At 36.2% G+C, this 16,993-nt stretch overlaps 2 protein-coding genes across 3 annotated transcripts in view; both read right to left on the bottom strand.

Moving 5' to 3' along the window:
• Window positions 1-2,918: 2,918 nt before the first annotated feature.
• On the bottom strand, window positions 2,919-13,506 carry galnt6 (UDP-N-acetyl-alpha-D-galactosamine:polypeptide N-acetylgalactosaminyltransferase 6 (GalNAc-T6)). Its single transcript, XM_079587606.1, has 11 exons — window positions 13,191-13,506; window positions 11,274-11,775; window positions 10,496-10,668; window positions 9,382-9,531; window positions 8,708-8,942; window positions 7,343-7,460; window positions 6,880-7,080; window positions 6,622-6,753; window positions 6,422-6,523; window positions 6,112-6,270; window positions 2,919-4,670 (listed from the first exon to the last, which is right to left on the bottom strand). Exons 1-11 carry the CDS (start codon window positions 13,207-13,209, stop codon window positions 4,557-4,559), a joined length of 1,905 nt encoding a protein of 634 aa, XP_079443732.1. The 5' UTR covers window positions 13,210-13,506; the 3' UTR covers window positions 2,919-4,556.
• A 1,055-nt stretch (window positions 13,507-14,561) lies between these two features.
• Window positions 14,562-16,993, bottom strand: part of adcy6b (adenylate cyclase 6b) — a 38,994-nt gene continuing 36,562 nt past the window's right edge. For both annotated transcript variants that reach the window (XM_079587343.1, XM_079587344.1), the window contains exon 23: window positions 14,562-16,896. In XM_079587343.1, the coding sequence (XP_079443469.1) occupies window positions 16,768-16,896 (129 nt within the window). In that variant the 3' untranslated portion in view covers window positions 14,562-16,767. The remainder of the gene's footprint in view (window positions 16,897-16,993) is intronic.

Below are 16,993 nucleotides of genomic sequence, written 5' to 3'. Positions count from 1 at the left end.
ACACATATATTATGTAAACAAAACTTTTATTTTGGATGCAATTAATCACTAGTAATCGTTTCACAGCCCTAAATTTATAAACTCATGACTCATTGACTCAACTCATTTGAGTAACAAAAGCTTCTACCTAGTAACAGAAGGGTTTGCTGAATAAGAAAAAAAAAATAAGGGTTCAAGAAAAAGTATGTAATGAATCATGTCACCTTTGCCAAGCTCTATTCTATAAAAAAAATGTTTATCCTTTTTTCTGGTGGGATTCTCTCTGAAATAGGTCTGAGGTCCTCCGGCCGATTCAAGCATATTCTAAGGCAGGCATTGTCTGGAGTCTGTCTGGTTACTGCTGCCCAGCAGGTTAGTGGAACATTAGAGACCCTATTCCCAAGTGATAGTGTTCAAAAAGGAACGAGTCTGGCGGGGTTAGATTGCGGTCAGATAACTATAATTCTTAGACATTTTATGCAGTCAGAATAGCTATAGGCGTCAACCAACACGGCCTGCAGGTGAAGTCACCTGAGTATAATTTTGCAGGTGGGACACTTGTTAAACTTAAGTGTAAGGGATCAGCCTGGTGGAGAAGGAGCTTGAAAAAATACTACTAAATCTATGACCTAATAATAATGATCTATGACAAGACTGAGCTGCAAAATGACTAGTTACATCTTAAGCAGTAAATTCTCAGAACTGAAGTACATTCCACACTGCTTGGTCATCTTTTTGGCAATAGTGTCTTTTTCTGGCTGCACCGGTACAACCAGATCTAAGAGTTATGTCTCCAGAAACATCAGGATGAATGCAATGTTTGAAAATGAAAAGTAAAAAAAAAGAGATAATTTCTGTGTAAAGACATCAAAACAGCAGAAAAGCATAACCATCTTCTTCCAAATCTCCCATAAACTGCACCACACGATAACAACGCAACATGACCAAAACATCTGCACATAATGAACCTTTTTATTTATTTGCCTTTTTTTTTTTCTTTTTTCTTTTTTACAACTAATCATCACAGCTATCCTATCCTATTAGCTTTGCATTTCTCATATATTGCCTTTTTGCCTTAAGGAGGGATTCCAGATGAGCACAATGCCTACACCCAATCTCCAATGTATCTGAGCGTCTGCTGAATGGCACCGACATATTCATCTTTCACCTAGATAGATACACATATAGCCTAAATAAACAAGCACAATCATGACATCACTCAGAAATAACAATACAAAACAGAGCACTATTCATAGGGCCAAACATCCACAGAACTGCAGAACAGGCCTGCATGTCTATTTTACATCTATGTCAACAAAACTGTGGCCTATATACAGAACCTATTCAATCATTAAAAACGGCAGGACATTCTGAAACACTTAAACTGCCTTAATGTACTAAAATATTGAGATTAAAAGATCAAATTCAGTACACACTTTATTGGTGACAGCCGAGCCCAGAATATGAACACAATGCGCTATGGTCAAGCTTTTTCTTTCAAATATTTTTCTAAAGAAAAAACGAGAAACTGCACGTCGCGTTTATTTTCTGGGTTCATGTCTGTACACACAGTATTCATTTTCAATATCACTTTCTTACTTCATTAGTACGGTACAAGAACAGCCTTTTTTTCCCTGCAGGTAGGCGTTAGGGTGTGGTGTCACAAGAAAACTATGAATTACTAAAATGTTATGAAATATATTTATGAAATAAAAACACAAATAAATGTAAATAGGTTAAGAATGATTAGTCATGCTTGTTGTAAAATATCTACTTATAACTCTAGTAATAGTCTGTTCAAATGAAGTATGACCTAATCACATTACAGGGATAAAAGAATCACCCATGCAATGCCACTTCTGGACATGTGATATGAACCAGCAAACTCAAACTACACCAAAAAGAGGAAGTTGAAGTTGTTATACATTTACAGTAAGACAGAAAAAAAACCACTTCCTCTTGGATCACGGCATTCAGTACTGACTGTGCACCTGGTGTTAAAGTCAAAATATACCCCAAAACTGGGGTCCTGAAGTGTGCATTGAAACAAAATGTACTGTAACTGATACAAAATGCTACCTTTGTGTAATTGATATTGATAATTGACGGGCCATTTAGACTGAAATAGTAAAGACAAAATGATAATTTAAAAAATGAATAAATTTTTATTTACACCTTTCATATATTCAAACATAAACTCAATGGATATTTAATGAATCAAGTTCCCAAATACTCAAAGAACTCATCTGGAGAAATGTTATATTATCTGTCTATGGTTATTATACTGCTGAACTGATAGGCAGCCATTTTCTTAATTGCACATGTCTGTGGAAAATACTTTGTTCCAACTGGACTGGACATATAAAATATATTTGTGTTTATATATACAATTTATAAATATACATATATATTTATTATAAATTGTATACAATTGTATTTGTTTAATATTGTGCAAATGGACTGTGCAGTACCGCCTTATAAAGGCTACTGGGAATACATGAGCTGGGCTGTTGACCCTTAAAAATATGTATTTATTTAGAAATATTAATAATACAGCTTTAGCCTATTTTATGTTAACACATGATGGCCTGGTAGGCTATACTAGCCACAGTCATCAAAACGCAGAAAGATAAAAAAATATATAGGCTATTGTTTGAACTGAAGTAGCATGTTCATTTATGATTTTACAATCGTAATCGGTGTTTTGGCGGAAACTATGGAAACTCTGGTAAATATTTAAAGGAGATAAAGGTTTAAAAGCAGAATTAACATCTAGCCTATACAAACACAAACATTTGAAATTTAATGAGAACTCCAGCTCAAAAGATCGGATTAAACCTGCTGGTTAAACAGCACTAACTCTCACGCCACGTTATAGAAGTAGCTACGCTATCAGTGAAAGCATGTTCACTGTATTTACAGATCTTCAACGAACAACCTTCATTTTATCAGTTTATTTTTTACAACCCTCTCAAACAAAAATATGAAGTCGCCTGCCTCCTTTTGGTGAAAGTGGGAAATTACATGTTTTGCTTCAACCGCTGACCTCAATCACTTTTAATTTTCATTTAATAATGGCACTCTGACAGTACCGGTAAATTTGGAAAACATTACTGTTTTTAATGTTTTTGAAATAAGTCTCTTATGCTCATCAAGCCTGCATTTATTGCAGACACATTGATAATAAATCAGCATATTAAAATGATCTCTGAAGGATCATGTGACTGAAGAATGGGGTAATGGCTGATGAAAATTCAGCTTTGCATCACAGAAATAGATTATATTTTAAAGTATATTAAAATATAAAACCATCATTTTAAATTGTAATATTTCACATTACAGTTGTTCTCTATTTTTGATCAAACAAATGCAGGCTTGATGAGCATGAGACTTCTTTCAATAACATTAAAAATAGTAATACTATGCAACACAGACCAACAAAACTATATCCATAATTTATGATAAATGAATGAAAATAGTCTCCTGAAAACAGCGTAAGGTTTCAAAAGACTTGTTTTGGCAGGGCTTTTTTTTGGAGCTTTAATATTTTTGCTGAGTTAGCAGATTGAGAATTGAGGTCAATATTAAGACATCTCTACTTTATTGTAACAACTATAGTACCTAGCTCAGAATTCTTCCATTACTCAACTGGAGATCCACAACTCTAATAAAATACACCTGAACAAACTAATCATCAATTTCAGGATTACCTGAAAAATAAAAGCAGGTGCGTTTGAGCAGAGTTGGTTTAAAACTGAAGAAAGTTATTATGGTGGAAACTATGGTGCCCACGTTTATACTGTATATTTTAAAGAGCAAATAAAATCAAAATTGGTTTCGAAAAAACACCACCAAAAAAAGTGATCAGGGAGTGTGTATTTTTTTTTTCCAAATCAAACATTTGAAAGCTCCAACCTACAGATTCAAAGAATAAATCTGTGTATTCAAAATCTAGAAAGAACACTGGTGTAAAGGTAAAGACGATGAAACAGATAGTTACATGTATTCATTTTTAGAGCATGATTTCCCCCAAAAGACCCCAGCAACCAAGTAACGCAAGTCACATGATACTGCTTCACATACGGACGGCTTTAAGTTTAAACACAAGAGAAGGACCTGAAACCAATGCTGCCTTGTGACAATTTAGAACAGTTGAACAAAACCCACATCCCCTGCAGCATGTGCACATTTTTTGGATCACACAAACATCACATGCATCGTTGGCAAGGCCGGCCATTCATTGGCCTTAACACTAGCAATGTTCCAAAAATATTTCCTTTTCCATTTCTTTAAAAATAAATAAAACCTACACCAATTAAAAGCAGCAGTAGACATCAATCAGGCAATAAAATGCATCAAGTAAACAATGTTGCGGCTGGAATATTCACTCTCCAATCTTCCATGATCTCCACTCGGTCTTCCCTGAGCATCCTGAGCGCGGTCTGATCACTATGTCTTTGGGAGCTTATGGATATGAACTATCCAGTGCATCTGCTCAGGCCTAGAGCTGTGGCGGCTGGCCTCCCTCTTGGGTCTTATAGGAGTGAACGTCCTTGCTCCTCGCTTGGAGTGTGAGGTCAACTGAAAGCCCACTGCTGGTGATGGTCTGTAGGATTGCAGGGGCTCATTAATATCTTGTCTCCTTTCTTATGGAGGCACGTTCCAGAGGACGGATTCTTCAGTAGTTGCTCCTAAAACAAAAAAACAATAATACTCATGTGAAGAGGTGAAAGTAAACTATCAAAGCACAGCAATTCAAATTTTGTAGCAAAGTCCTCTCTCTAGTGGTGTAAATGAACATTGAGAAAGACTTGCTAGCAGAAATGGGAGAGGAAGGTAAAACTTTACAATAAGGTTTCATTAGTTAAACTAAGAATGAACAAAACTTCTACAGCATTTATTCATCTTAATGTTATTTTCAACATTTATTAATACATTATTCAAATCAAATGTTGTATCTGTTCACATTAATGGATTGTAAACTAACACTAACAAACAATGAATGCCTATTTTTATTAACAAACATTAAGATTGAAAAAAATCTGTAACAAATGTTGTTCATTGTTAGTTCATACATTAACTAATGTTAACAAATGAGACCTTATTGTAAAACGTTACCGAGCTGAGCTCTATCAATTTGCAACTAGCTGATATCTACACCTAACCAAACATTAATGTCCAATGATGAGATCACATAAATATAGGCTTGCATTATTATGACTAATTAAAATGAATGTAATTATTATTGTTGTTATTATTATTAATAATAATAAATATTATATTCCAAATACCTGCGACCAGAAGTGAACATTTTATATTTATAGAGTTAAAGATTTATGTGAAAAGTTTAACTGAAAATTTAACAAATTCTCTATTTAGTTTGCTCACCCATGTAATGAAAGCATTATTTTATTATTCATTTTAATAATATAACTATTTTTAACATACGATACCGTACAAAAGTTTTGGGTCTGTAAGATTTATAAATGTTGAATCTCTTATGCTTACCAAGGCAGCATTTATTTTATCAAAAATACAGGCAAAACATTCATATTATGATTTAACAATTTATTCTAAAATATTATTTCTTTATTTTAGCATCATTGATTTCAGAAGGATCATGTGACACTGAAATAATCAAATGTGATGATTTGGTGCTCATGAAACATTTCTCATTATTATTAATGTTGTAAACAGTTGTGCAGCTTAATATTTTTTTTAAAACAGCGAAACATTTAATTAGGATTCTTTGAACAGAGGATTTATTTGAAATGGAAATCTTTTGGAACAATACAAATGTCTTTACTGTCACTTGTGATAAATTAAATGCATCATGTTGAATACTGACCATTAACTTGTGTAATGTGTACATTAATACACAGTGTATATATATATATATATACACACACACACTCACATATATTAAAATAATATCAAACTTTTATTTTGAAGCTTCATATTTTTATTTAGTCCAGTCTAGATGTCAGCTAGTTTGTGACCAGCAAAAAAACCCGCAACGAACATCCCCAAACCAAGACAGTAAGCAAAAGAGGAAGGAAACAGAAACTAACTATGACAGTAATGACAAAGAAAGACCAATTGAGTAATTTGTTTCTGTTCTGAGTCACTTACTTCTGTGAACACCCACTCTTGTTCAGGAGCCAAAGTGCTGCCTTTGCCCTTCAGTGTACAGATTTCGATCTTCACTGGCTCTGGGTAAGGAGATGCTTGCAGACAGAGCTGCTTCCCTATGTTATGCCTCAGCTCTTTATGTGATGTATATTCAAAGTACTGTAAACAAACACATCATGATGAATATCTGTTCTGTTCAGATCAAGAAGAGATTACTTGTTTTTCTTATTATACCAAATGTCACTTTTGTTTTAAAAGCACCTCTACTACTCATAATATCAATGTGAATGACACAGCAATGGTACTCTACCTGATTACCGCCCATGTTGTGGCATATATACATAATAACAGGCTTTCCCCCATTGTTACTTTCTCCTACATCCAGACATTGCTGTGCTCCCATATTCTTGAGCTACACAGACAAAACAAACATCAAATTAAAATAAATGTTTGGACCCAGACTGGTTTAAAATGGCAAATCGTTATTATTGTGCTCTAAAAAGGACTTACAGCTCCAAACTTGGTGGGGGTGAGATCAGGGACAAAGGCTTCTGGGTAGACATTGGTAAGATACCAAGAAAAGTTCTTGCATTGTAAGTTCTCTCTGAGTTTCAGACGGTCAGATATATCACCAAAATTTTTCTACACAGTCACACAGGAAACGAATTGGTCATATGCTCATGCATAAAGCTACAGTATAAGATAGATACATAACCACAGACAACAAGGTTAATATTTGAATCCGCTAAAAGCGAAAGTAGTTCTTACATCACTGGCCATTTTAGCTGCGCTTTGGCTGCGTCGATAGAAAATATGCTTGTAGTCGTCCATCCACACCTCAGCCAAGCGCACCTGGTTACGTGTAATGACCTCTGTACCTTTGGGAAAGGTGTGAGGACTCTTGGTGCGGAACACGTGACCCACGACAGAGCAGGGGATTATCTCCAACTGTCCGCCACACTGCCACACCTGACAGCACAGAACACACATATACAGCTTGCTCTTCAACACACAACTGAATGATGACACTATCGGCTTTTTAGACTTTCTGCTTTACAGCAGAATTGAATTCGGTTTGCATCATTGAATCATCCTGTTTATCACTATGAAATTGCTTTGAAACTATTTGTATTGTATAAAGCGATATATAAGTAAAGGTGACTTGACTTGTTTTAACTTTACATTAGTCGTTCATTTGGCAGCAGGTGAATAATAAAGAGCTTGAACTCACCCTGAAGGACATCTCAACATTTTCACCACCCCATATCTCCATTTTGTCATCGTATGTCCCAATTTTCTCAAAGTAGGCCTTAGATATAGAAAACAAACCACCAGCAAACGTTGGAGTTCTGGAAGGAAGAACAGGACAAATAAAATGAATAGGACGTGTAGCCAGAGAGATTTATGGTGTTATAAATCATCATACTCTATTGAAAGTTAACCACACACACAGGTAAGTATTACAATGTACCGTATTATAACTGTTGTTATAAATATTATTAAAATGACCCATGGTTTTCTTAAGGTATTATAATGCATGCATTGTGCCTTAAGAATAACCTTATAATGCATTATAAATACAGGTTTCATAGTGTTACCAAAGTTTGCCATGCAGATCCAAACAACTCCAACTTTTCTAAAAAACGAACTAAATATTATAAAAAAAGCATTTCATATTAATTTCTCTGTTTAATATACCAATGATTATTTTGAATTAATTTCACCAGCTAATTGAATAAAAAGATGCTAAAATGAACCTGATGTAAATACAAAATGTCAATGCACTTGTTCAAGATGACTATATACTGCCTGATGTTATGAATAGTAAACTATATGATAGTATACAAGATATGTTAAGTTAGCGGAGGAGACACGCAGCCTAATCTCAGTAATCTATTATAAGACATGGTCATAGTAAACTGAGTGAAAGTGGTTCATTTGATACTCAAATGAAACTTGATACAACCAGCCAAGTAATCTCATTCATATAAAAATCGGATTGACAGAAAGAACATAATCTGGCCTGAAGAACATGAGATGACATGAATATATGAAGCATTTCCTTAACACAACAGTGTTTTGATGGAGCATGCTGTCGAAATTACATGTGATAGATGTGCCTACTGTATACATGGCACCCTGTTAGATTTCTTCAGAAATTATTTAACCAATAGAGAAACATCAGGGTTACCATTATACATTATATACACAAAATATATTAGTAGTATTCTTGTTTATATCAGACAAATTAAACTTTGTTAAATATTTAAACTTTTTAACTTTGTTAATATTTTAACAATATCTTTTTTTTTTTGGCAAGTACTAATGAAACAAACAGAATACAACCCGGTCATAATCACACAAAAAAAACCTTCTGGGTGAACAAGACCCCTTCTGATCACCCCGTCAGGTTTTATTTGCGATAATGACTGACCGCATTTAAAAGTTTTTGTAAATAGAAGAAAAAAAGCAAACACACCGCTCTTGGGAAAGGTAAATGTTGATACGTCAATCACTACAAAATTAATATGTAAATTTGCAGCCACTCTTGGAAACTTACAATCTTAGAAAGGTAAAAAAAACATCCATAACTCACTTTACTGGGTAGGTCTCATCCTTGCGTTTAGCGTTCTCGTAATCAGGAATGCCCTCCCAGCCAAATGTGAGACTCCAGTCAAAGTTTCCTCTGTTATGGGCACGGGCAGAGGCCACAGGCTTGTGGAACTGGAAGGTGTTTAAATCAATGGTTGTGATTTCAGGGCTCACCACAGCAGTGGGCTCCTCAACAATGCGAGCAAGGAGAGGCTCAAGCCAGCCATGGAAACATTCACCTTCACAGGACAAGAGAAAAGTTGTTTAAGGGTTTGTAAATGTGCTACTCAAGCATGCCAAGATGATGCGTCACATATTTCAACCCTTTCATTGATTGTATACAAGGTAAAATTGGAAAAAATTAAGCATCAGATGTAACACGAGTTGCTGTTAGGCTTCAATTGGGCCTACAATGGCTTCACATACTAGCTCTTTGTCACAGCGCATAACTTTGCAAATGTCAATGAGTTCCAGAAGAAGGAAAAAAACATCATGGGAGTAACCGTTTTAACCTGTGCACCTGAAAAGCAGGTTCCTGAGAGACAACTTTGCATCACGACGCAAAAAAACAAAAAATTACAGAGACTGGTGGATATTGACGTGTGAACAGAAACAGGAAAGTCATGTTAGACAATGGATTTGGGCATGGCAAATCATGTAGTGTGCTGAAATACATACAGTGAGCATCCAGGAAGGTGAGGATTTCTCCCTCAGCTTGGCTAGCTCCGAGAAGCCTCGCCGTGATCAGACCCTTCCTCTCCTGCTGACGCACTACCTTCACAATCTTCAATGACTTCACATACTGATCCAGCTTATCATGGAGGTGTTCTACAAAACAAAAAAAAGTACTATAGTTATGACAATACCATTCAAAAGTTTGAGGTCAATGAGATTTTTTTTAAGAAAGGATGGATGCATTAAATTGATCAAAAGTGAAGTAAAACTATGTTACAAAAGAATCAAAGAAAAAAAAAAAGGAATGACAGGTTCCACAAAAATATTAAGCAGCAACTGTTTTCAACATTTACAATACATATTTCTTAAATCAAATCAGCATACAAGAATGACTTCTGAAGGATCATGTGACACTGAAGTTACTGAAAATTCAGCTTTGCTAGCACAGTAATAAATTGGATTTTTTTATTTTTATAAATTAAAATAGAAAATTGTTATAAATATGAACATTGTCTATACTGTTTGTTTTAAAACATTCACAGGTAAGCTGACACTTTGTCAACTGTGCAATGTGACATTTTTGTCACGATGTCTAAAAATAGATAGAAAAAGCTTGCTGCACCGATGAAACGATATTTCCTGTGGTGAGACTTCAAGCGAACTGACACACTTCCTTTATCTTATCACTTGCATTACTTACAATGTAAGGACCTAAAGCTCATGATGGCACATTAAAAAAAAAACATCAAAATAAGTAACAGATAATGTACAGTAAGATAATGTACAGAGAACTCTGGACTGCACATTATTCTGCCTGTTACACTGCTACTTCTTACCATGTAATGAATTAATTTAGAATTAATTAAAGTTTTGCTATGGACTAGTTAGCTAATCATTTTCCTTTTTTAGATTCTCCTACAGTTTTTTTGCAACTTGAACTGGTTCCCTTTTCTCTAACTGGTGATATTTTTTATCCACCGGCTGAAGCACTTTCACAGGTGACATTCCACAATGTTTCATTAGATAAAACTGTTTGCCATCGGCACAAGATCAAAGATTAACACTACTCCTAGGAGTGGTTCATTTTTACAGCAGGAGCTGATAAAGCCGGGCCCACCTGCCGTGCTAGCGTCATCCACCATTATGATTTCTTTAAGGAAGATTTCTGGTGAGGTGTGCAGCACGCTGTACACGGTGCGCAGAAGTGTTGACCATGCCTCGTTATGAAACACAATGATCACACTCGTGGTGGGAAGAGGAGGACAGCGGCGAAACTTTCGCTCGACACACCTGTAAGCGACACATTAAAAAAGTAAATAAATGTATGAAATAAAAAAAAATACATTACACATTTTTTTTATATTATACACACATTATATTCACCGTATATACATATAGCGCATTTAAAAAAAAAATTATATATACATGCACACCTCAAAAAAAAATTGTGTTTAAACATTGCATTTATCAGTGATCTGAAAATGAGGTTACTCCACATAGTTTAAATACTTTAAGATTTAAGAGAAAACCTCATAACAGTCAACCTATTTTTAAGAGTAATGCAACAGGTGAAAATGCGATTAGAAAACTGCATAAGCAGCAGAACAGTAAAGACTCTAATCGACAATGAGTGTTTGGGCAGCATTTATATGGCTTTAGCCCCATGCCTTAAATCAACAGGAGTCTGCACTTTCAAGTTTCTGTGTAAGCAGATCAAATGTGTCAACGTTAATTAAAAGGCACATAAAATGCCAGCAAACATAACGCACGTCATGGGTGCTGCCTAACTTTAATCTATGAAGGGAATCATTATTATGTCGGATTGGATGGTGAATTGAATGAATTGTTTGTATTCTACAATTTCTCATGGTGTCAAACAATGTGCCCATTCTTACTCGGGTGGACGGGTGTCTTCTCCAAGAGTGCGGTGCAAGGAGATTCGGTCACTGGCAAACTGGTTAAAGCAGTTCCTGGTCATGCCATCCTGCTTTTCCTTCTCCTCTTCCGTGGACATACTGGCCTTCTGGAAGGCTGCACCATCGGCTCCCGGGGCCTCAGGGTCCAGAGGAGGTCTCTCCATGCACGGTTTGAGTTCCGCCTGAGTGTAGAAGCCAGAGGGGCAATTTCTGTCTGGGGTGGGCTGCATTACCACTGACGGGGGCTGCGGGGCTCCAATTTGGAAGCCGAAATTGTTGACCGCTCCGCGGACCATTTCGAGAACCTTCTCCTTTTTGATGGAGAGATCTTGCAACCAGGGGTCCTGAAGTGAACCGCTGCCAACATCCCTCTGGATCACCACCAGAATTACCATGAAAAGCGTGCCGCCCAGAACTGCAAGCTTTAGGGGGGAGAAACGACGTCTCAGACGCATTCTGTTGATTGATCTCAGACAGCCACCTGTGGGGGAAAAAAACAATTACCACTTATGAAGGAAAAGCAATCACCACTTAACTGTAAAAAACAAACAAAAAAACAACAACTTTGTTTTACATTATAATGTCAACTCAATTAATGTAAAAAAATAACATTGTTTATCACTTTTTGTGCAGATGGGCGGCCGGAGTAGTGTTAGCAGCCCCTAAGTTAATGACTTAAGATCTTCGCAACTTCACTGTTACACTGATCTTCGCCACTTCACTGTTACACTAATTTCTATTATCACTGTAAAGCTGCTTTGAAACAATCCATACTCTTAAAATTGCTATATAAATGAAGGTGACTATTAACACCAACTCCACAACTTGGAAGGACTACCGGTACTTTTAATTTGCCAAGAACACCTGCACTCCAGGCTCTCACATGGCACACAGCAACAGAGCAAACAAACCTCACCTGACAACAAACACCCTTCTGCACCTGATCCTTCCTTTGCCCTGCTTGATCCACGTGGCAGCAGGTGAGCCACTGTACACTCCCACCACACTTAATGGGTGGCGTTGGAAGCTTTGCATAAATACACTTCACAACGGTGACACGTCCCCATCTAACTGAACATGATATAAAAAAAAAAGGTCTGGATCTCACCTACTGTTTGGAAAAGAGTTTAAGGGTCATCTTGAGGACTGACACATTTAAAGCACAATTATTTTTTACTTTGAACCTCAAGTAATTATATAAACAAGAAATGTGATGACAATGAAACGTATGGTGTTAAATGAATCAGTAACCTCGGTGCCCATGGCACCAGTCTATTTAAAAACATCTACATCACAAATCCCTAGACAGGCAATAGCCAACAGAGACAGGCCAACTTCTGCTATTCTTCTACGTGGGTGTTCAGACTTTCCTAATCTCTCAAATTGAAACTGGTTCTCCTGCATTAATACTGACATCTGAGCATAATAGTAAAGGCGTGAATGGATATTGCTGCGTTATGACGACATTAACAGCATTTTTCCTTAGTGAGAAGTTTGACTATTTCGCAAAACACCAGGCACTTCCTTAAAGTTTTATATAATAATGCCTCGCAACATGACAACTAAACGAAACGTATCTGAATAGATATAAGGAAGTGAGTCAAGCAAAGTCAAGATAATGGTTTAAATAACTTACAGTAGCCTAAGATACCGATTTTAATCATTCACAACCTTGTTTTAAAATAAAATGACGATCATTTACGACAAACGAGTTTTTGTATTAGAAAAAAAGCAACATATAGCCTACTATTACAAATAAAGTTGAAACTTGCTCATGTCAAGGAGGAGAGGAAGATAAAGCTGAAGTTAGATATCGTTGCCAACGGACGAAAGAACACGTCGAAACAAATAAAGCACTCGTTTACTTAATACATCACATAAATCTTCAAAGTTTACCTGTAATAAAATCAGTCATTCATGCTTCTCAAGAGGCAGATAATTTAGATACGCGGTCCCTCGTCTACTGCTCCACCATTTGTTTCAGCTGTGTGGGTCGATACGGATGTTGTAACTCTGTAACTTCGAGTTTTAGAGGTATGGGTTAACTAAGCGCGCGACGGTTTCACGCGACCAGCAGCACTGGCCTCCCGGCTTCCCTTTGAACGCAACAGGTGCCATTCGTTCATATGATTGGGAGTCAGCTGGGTCCTAAAGCCGGAACAAACCTTCTGGCGCTGGACTCGAATCTTTTGAATGTGTAGTGTTCGTGTTCACCAAAAAGATGAATTCAGTGACACTTTCTGTGGTTTATCAAATGATACGTTAAAACACAGAGTCGTTTTTTTTTGTGTCTTTTAAAAAAATGTGAAGCATAAGTTACTAAGAAATTTCTGCCTGCAGTGACCCCACACGGTCCCCAAAAGGGCATGTTTGCTGGGATATGGGTTAATTTTCCATTTTTTATTTCCTCTAGCTGCTGGGCATGTGTTTTATCAAACTAAATTGTGTATGGCCATAGTCATTTTTATTAATTCACAATTCTTTCGACACCTCTGTGTCTCAAGTTTCACGTGCCAAAACTGGACTTTTGCGGAAGTTAGCAAAAGAGATTCTTTAATCAGTTTACAAGTCTTTCAGTGGCCGAATTTCTTCAGACTTGTTCAGGGGAGGAGGTGATTTATTCAGAAAGTGCCAAATGCTCCCTCACAGGCCGCACTGGAATGAAGGCTGCACTGTAAAACAAGTAGGCCTATATTTATATTCATGATTTTTTAGGCTATCACAACAATTTTTCTTTTGTCAAATAAACTTAAGATAATTACTGTGGTTCAGACAACATAATTTGGAGTTTCTGTTGATTAAACCAATCTCCTTCATTGTAGTAAGTCACATTTTTTCATTAACTCAAAATTTGAAGGCATTTTGGTAACTTAACTATTTTAAGTTAAACCAACAAAATGTGTTTACAGTGTGGAGAGTCATCAGTGAACCAAAATGAGTCAGTGAACGAGAATGATTCACTTAAGAGATTCGTTCAAAAACAGCGATTCGTTGAACCAGATTACTTGACGGAACACTAGATTTTACCATGCTAATTTAGATGTGTTTATTTTCCCCTTCGGTTACACGTGTTTTTCCCCCCTTTGGTTAAACATGTAGCCAGACATTTCAGTGTTGCTTTGCACTTTTATACAGGTCTAAAATTAAATTACGTCGAATTACTTAATTAAGGCTCAGGAAAGGATGTGGTAAGTTAACAAACTATACCTCAACATACATAAATTATTAACTGGGATGCAATTAAATTCAATGCCTCTTGAGTCGCGTACGTGTAACCGAATACAGATTTATTCAGACATTTGAGAAAGGCACAGGCCAAGAGGAAATGGGGTCGGTACTTCGGTAGGAGAGAATCGTGATTACAAACTATCGACTGACATGAGACTGCTACTGCAACTTGAAGAAAAGACACCAAGCTGAGCACGGACAAAGAGAAGAGTCCATTAACACAACAATCACTAGAGCCACTCACACACAACAATGACCTGTCTGTCTATCTGTTAGCTTCGTTTTGAGGTATTAAATTCGCTTCATGTACTATAAAGGTTTAAAAGGAAAGGAAACCTCTTTTAGCGAGTTAGTGGCACATTTCCAAATAGTGTACACTAATTATTTATCTAACAAAATGTACTATGTGTAAAACATCACTTAAATCTTGTGAAATTATATTAATTGTTGTAACAATATTTAAGTCCTTTTAATTATCAAACACTTAGTATTTAGTCTCTTATTTAGTCTAGATTTTGCATGTAGCGCTTATCTTTGCTGAAAGTTAAGTGTTCATACTCTTCAAATGGAGTATTTCAGGTTCTATTTTACTCCTTATTTGTGGAAAGTGCCTAATATTTCTCATTTTTGTCTAGCTTATGACTGTGGCTTTTTAGCCAACTCTGCCTCTGGTGGACTTGACCTTCATTGAAATAAAAATGAGAAGTTATAAATGACAAATTGCACAAACTAGTGTTGGGTGGATAAGGTATTGATTCATTATTCTTTAATAAAACACCTAATATATAGATTTGCCACCTTTTCAATGTAAAAGATCCTGAAAGGTTCATGTACCACAAACATATTTTAACTAAAAACCATGTGCTTCTAAGTCTATGACAAGGTGAGAATGTTAAACATACATGTACATTCATATTGGAAATGCATGTTAAGGATGGGGAAGGATCTTTCTTGCAACACAATTATAAAGTCAAATGTGCATCTATACAGTGGGAATGGTACAAAAATACTCTGCAGCAGTGCTAACTATGCATTTGACCATTAATGGCATAATTTAAAAAAGTGTTGACAAATGTGAAAGCATGACTAAGAGCGCTCATGACGAAATGCTGAAATGGATGTATGCTGCTGAACTCTGTCAAACTAAAAACTTTGCAGTCCAGACACTTTTGTTGGCAACCACTAAACTCAACGAGCCTCTGTCAGCACATCTACTCATATATACAAGGGTCTTAAGAAGACTATCTTTGCTGACCATCCTGTGCTGGAATTAAATGCGGTCTTGGTCATATTTGGGTTAATTGTTTTTTCCATTAATTTCTACAGAAATGAATTAAGACCTGAAATTTGTGTTACACATTTATAAATGTCAATGAGAGGGAAATGACATCTGTTAACAAATGAACACAGAAATGTGAAAAATATAATCTGATTAGCACTTAATCTGGCAACAATCAATTTTAAATTCACTTTATAAACCTCACAGTGAGCTATTATGCCCTTTAAAGATGACACACACGCACATTCACACACCTTCCATACACAAAGTAAATGAACATGACTAAGCAAATTTTTCCAACACCATTCTTGTCCTTCATTTAAATTACCTCATTTGAACACAATACTAAAAGGGAAAAACAGGTCGATCACTTAATTAATCATAGAAACTGTAAATACAAGTCATTGTAATTAGGATTCCTGTTCCTAAGGCCTTCAAAGAAGACAGACATTTTTTGCTTTAGTGTTTATAATAGAGTACGGCCGGTAGTGACAAGAGGCCAAAAAAGGAAATCCAGACAATTGAATAACAGTTGTTCAGACATTTCAAACAGTTTCCAGACGCGTTTAGTGTTCCTATTTCAAATGCTTTGTTCTTTGGTCAGTTTCTTCTTGCTTCTTGATGCTTGCATATATAATCATTTTTTATTTACATGTTTTAAAACCTGTCAAAATAAATAAAGAATTCAAATTTTGGTATGGAAGAAGTCTTTCCCACAAAATAAAAATGAAAACCAAGCTTTCTTCAAAGTCATCTCCATCTAAGGCAAAAGTTCTTCATTAAATCTTTCAGGTAGAGCGTACCTCATTATTCCCAATAGGTGCATATATAAATACCACACATGCCCACTAATGCTCGTGAGCGAGAGAGCTTATGAGTGGTTATATTTGGATCTGCTCAAATCCCATTCAGAGCATTTTGTTGTCTTTCCTGCATTTCAGTGCATTGAGAGGCATTTGGTCAGTGTTAACTGCAGACAGGACCACTGTTGAGGAAGTAAGTGGTCATATCTCCTTTCCCCTTCACTTTCACCAGTCCACGACACTCCAGCTGATAGCCCTTACTTTCTAGTACATGGTACAAGTCAGTGGTCACCTGTAGGAATAAGGAACATTTAGTTATACAGCGAATGCAATTCTAATTAGCCAAAAGATGAAGTGCATAATTTCTGCAGCACCAAAGGGAATTGCAA

The sequence above is a fragment of the Phoxinus phoxinus genome (assembly GCF_949152265.1).
Source record: "Phoxinus phoxinus genome assembly, chromosome: 18".
Taxonomy (NCBI): domain Eukaryota; kingdom Metazoa; phylum Chordata; class Actinopteri; order Cypriniformes; family Leuciscidae; genus Phoxinus; species Phoxinus phoxinus.
Note: the sequence above shows the minus strand (reverse complement) of the source record. Positions and strands in the feature narration are given on the sequence as shown.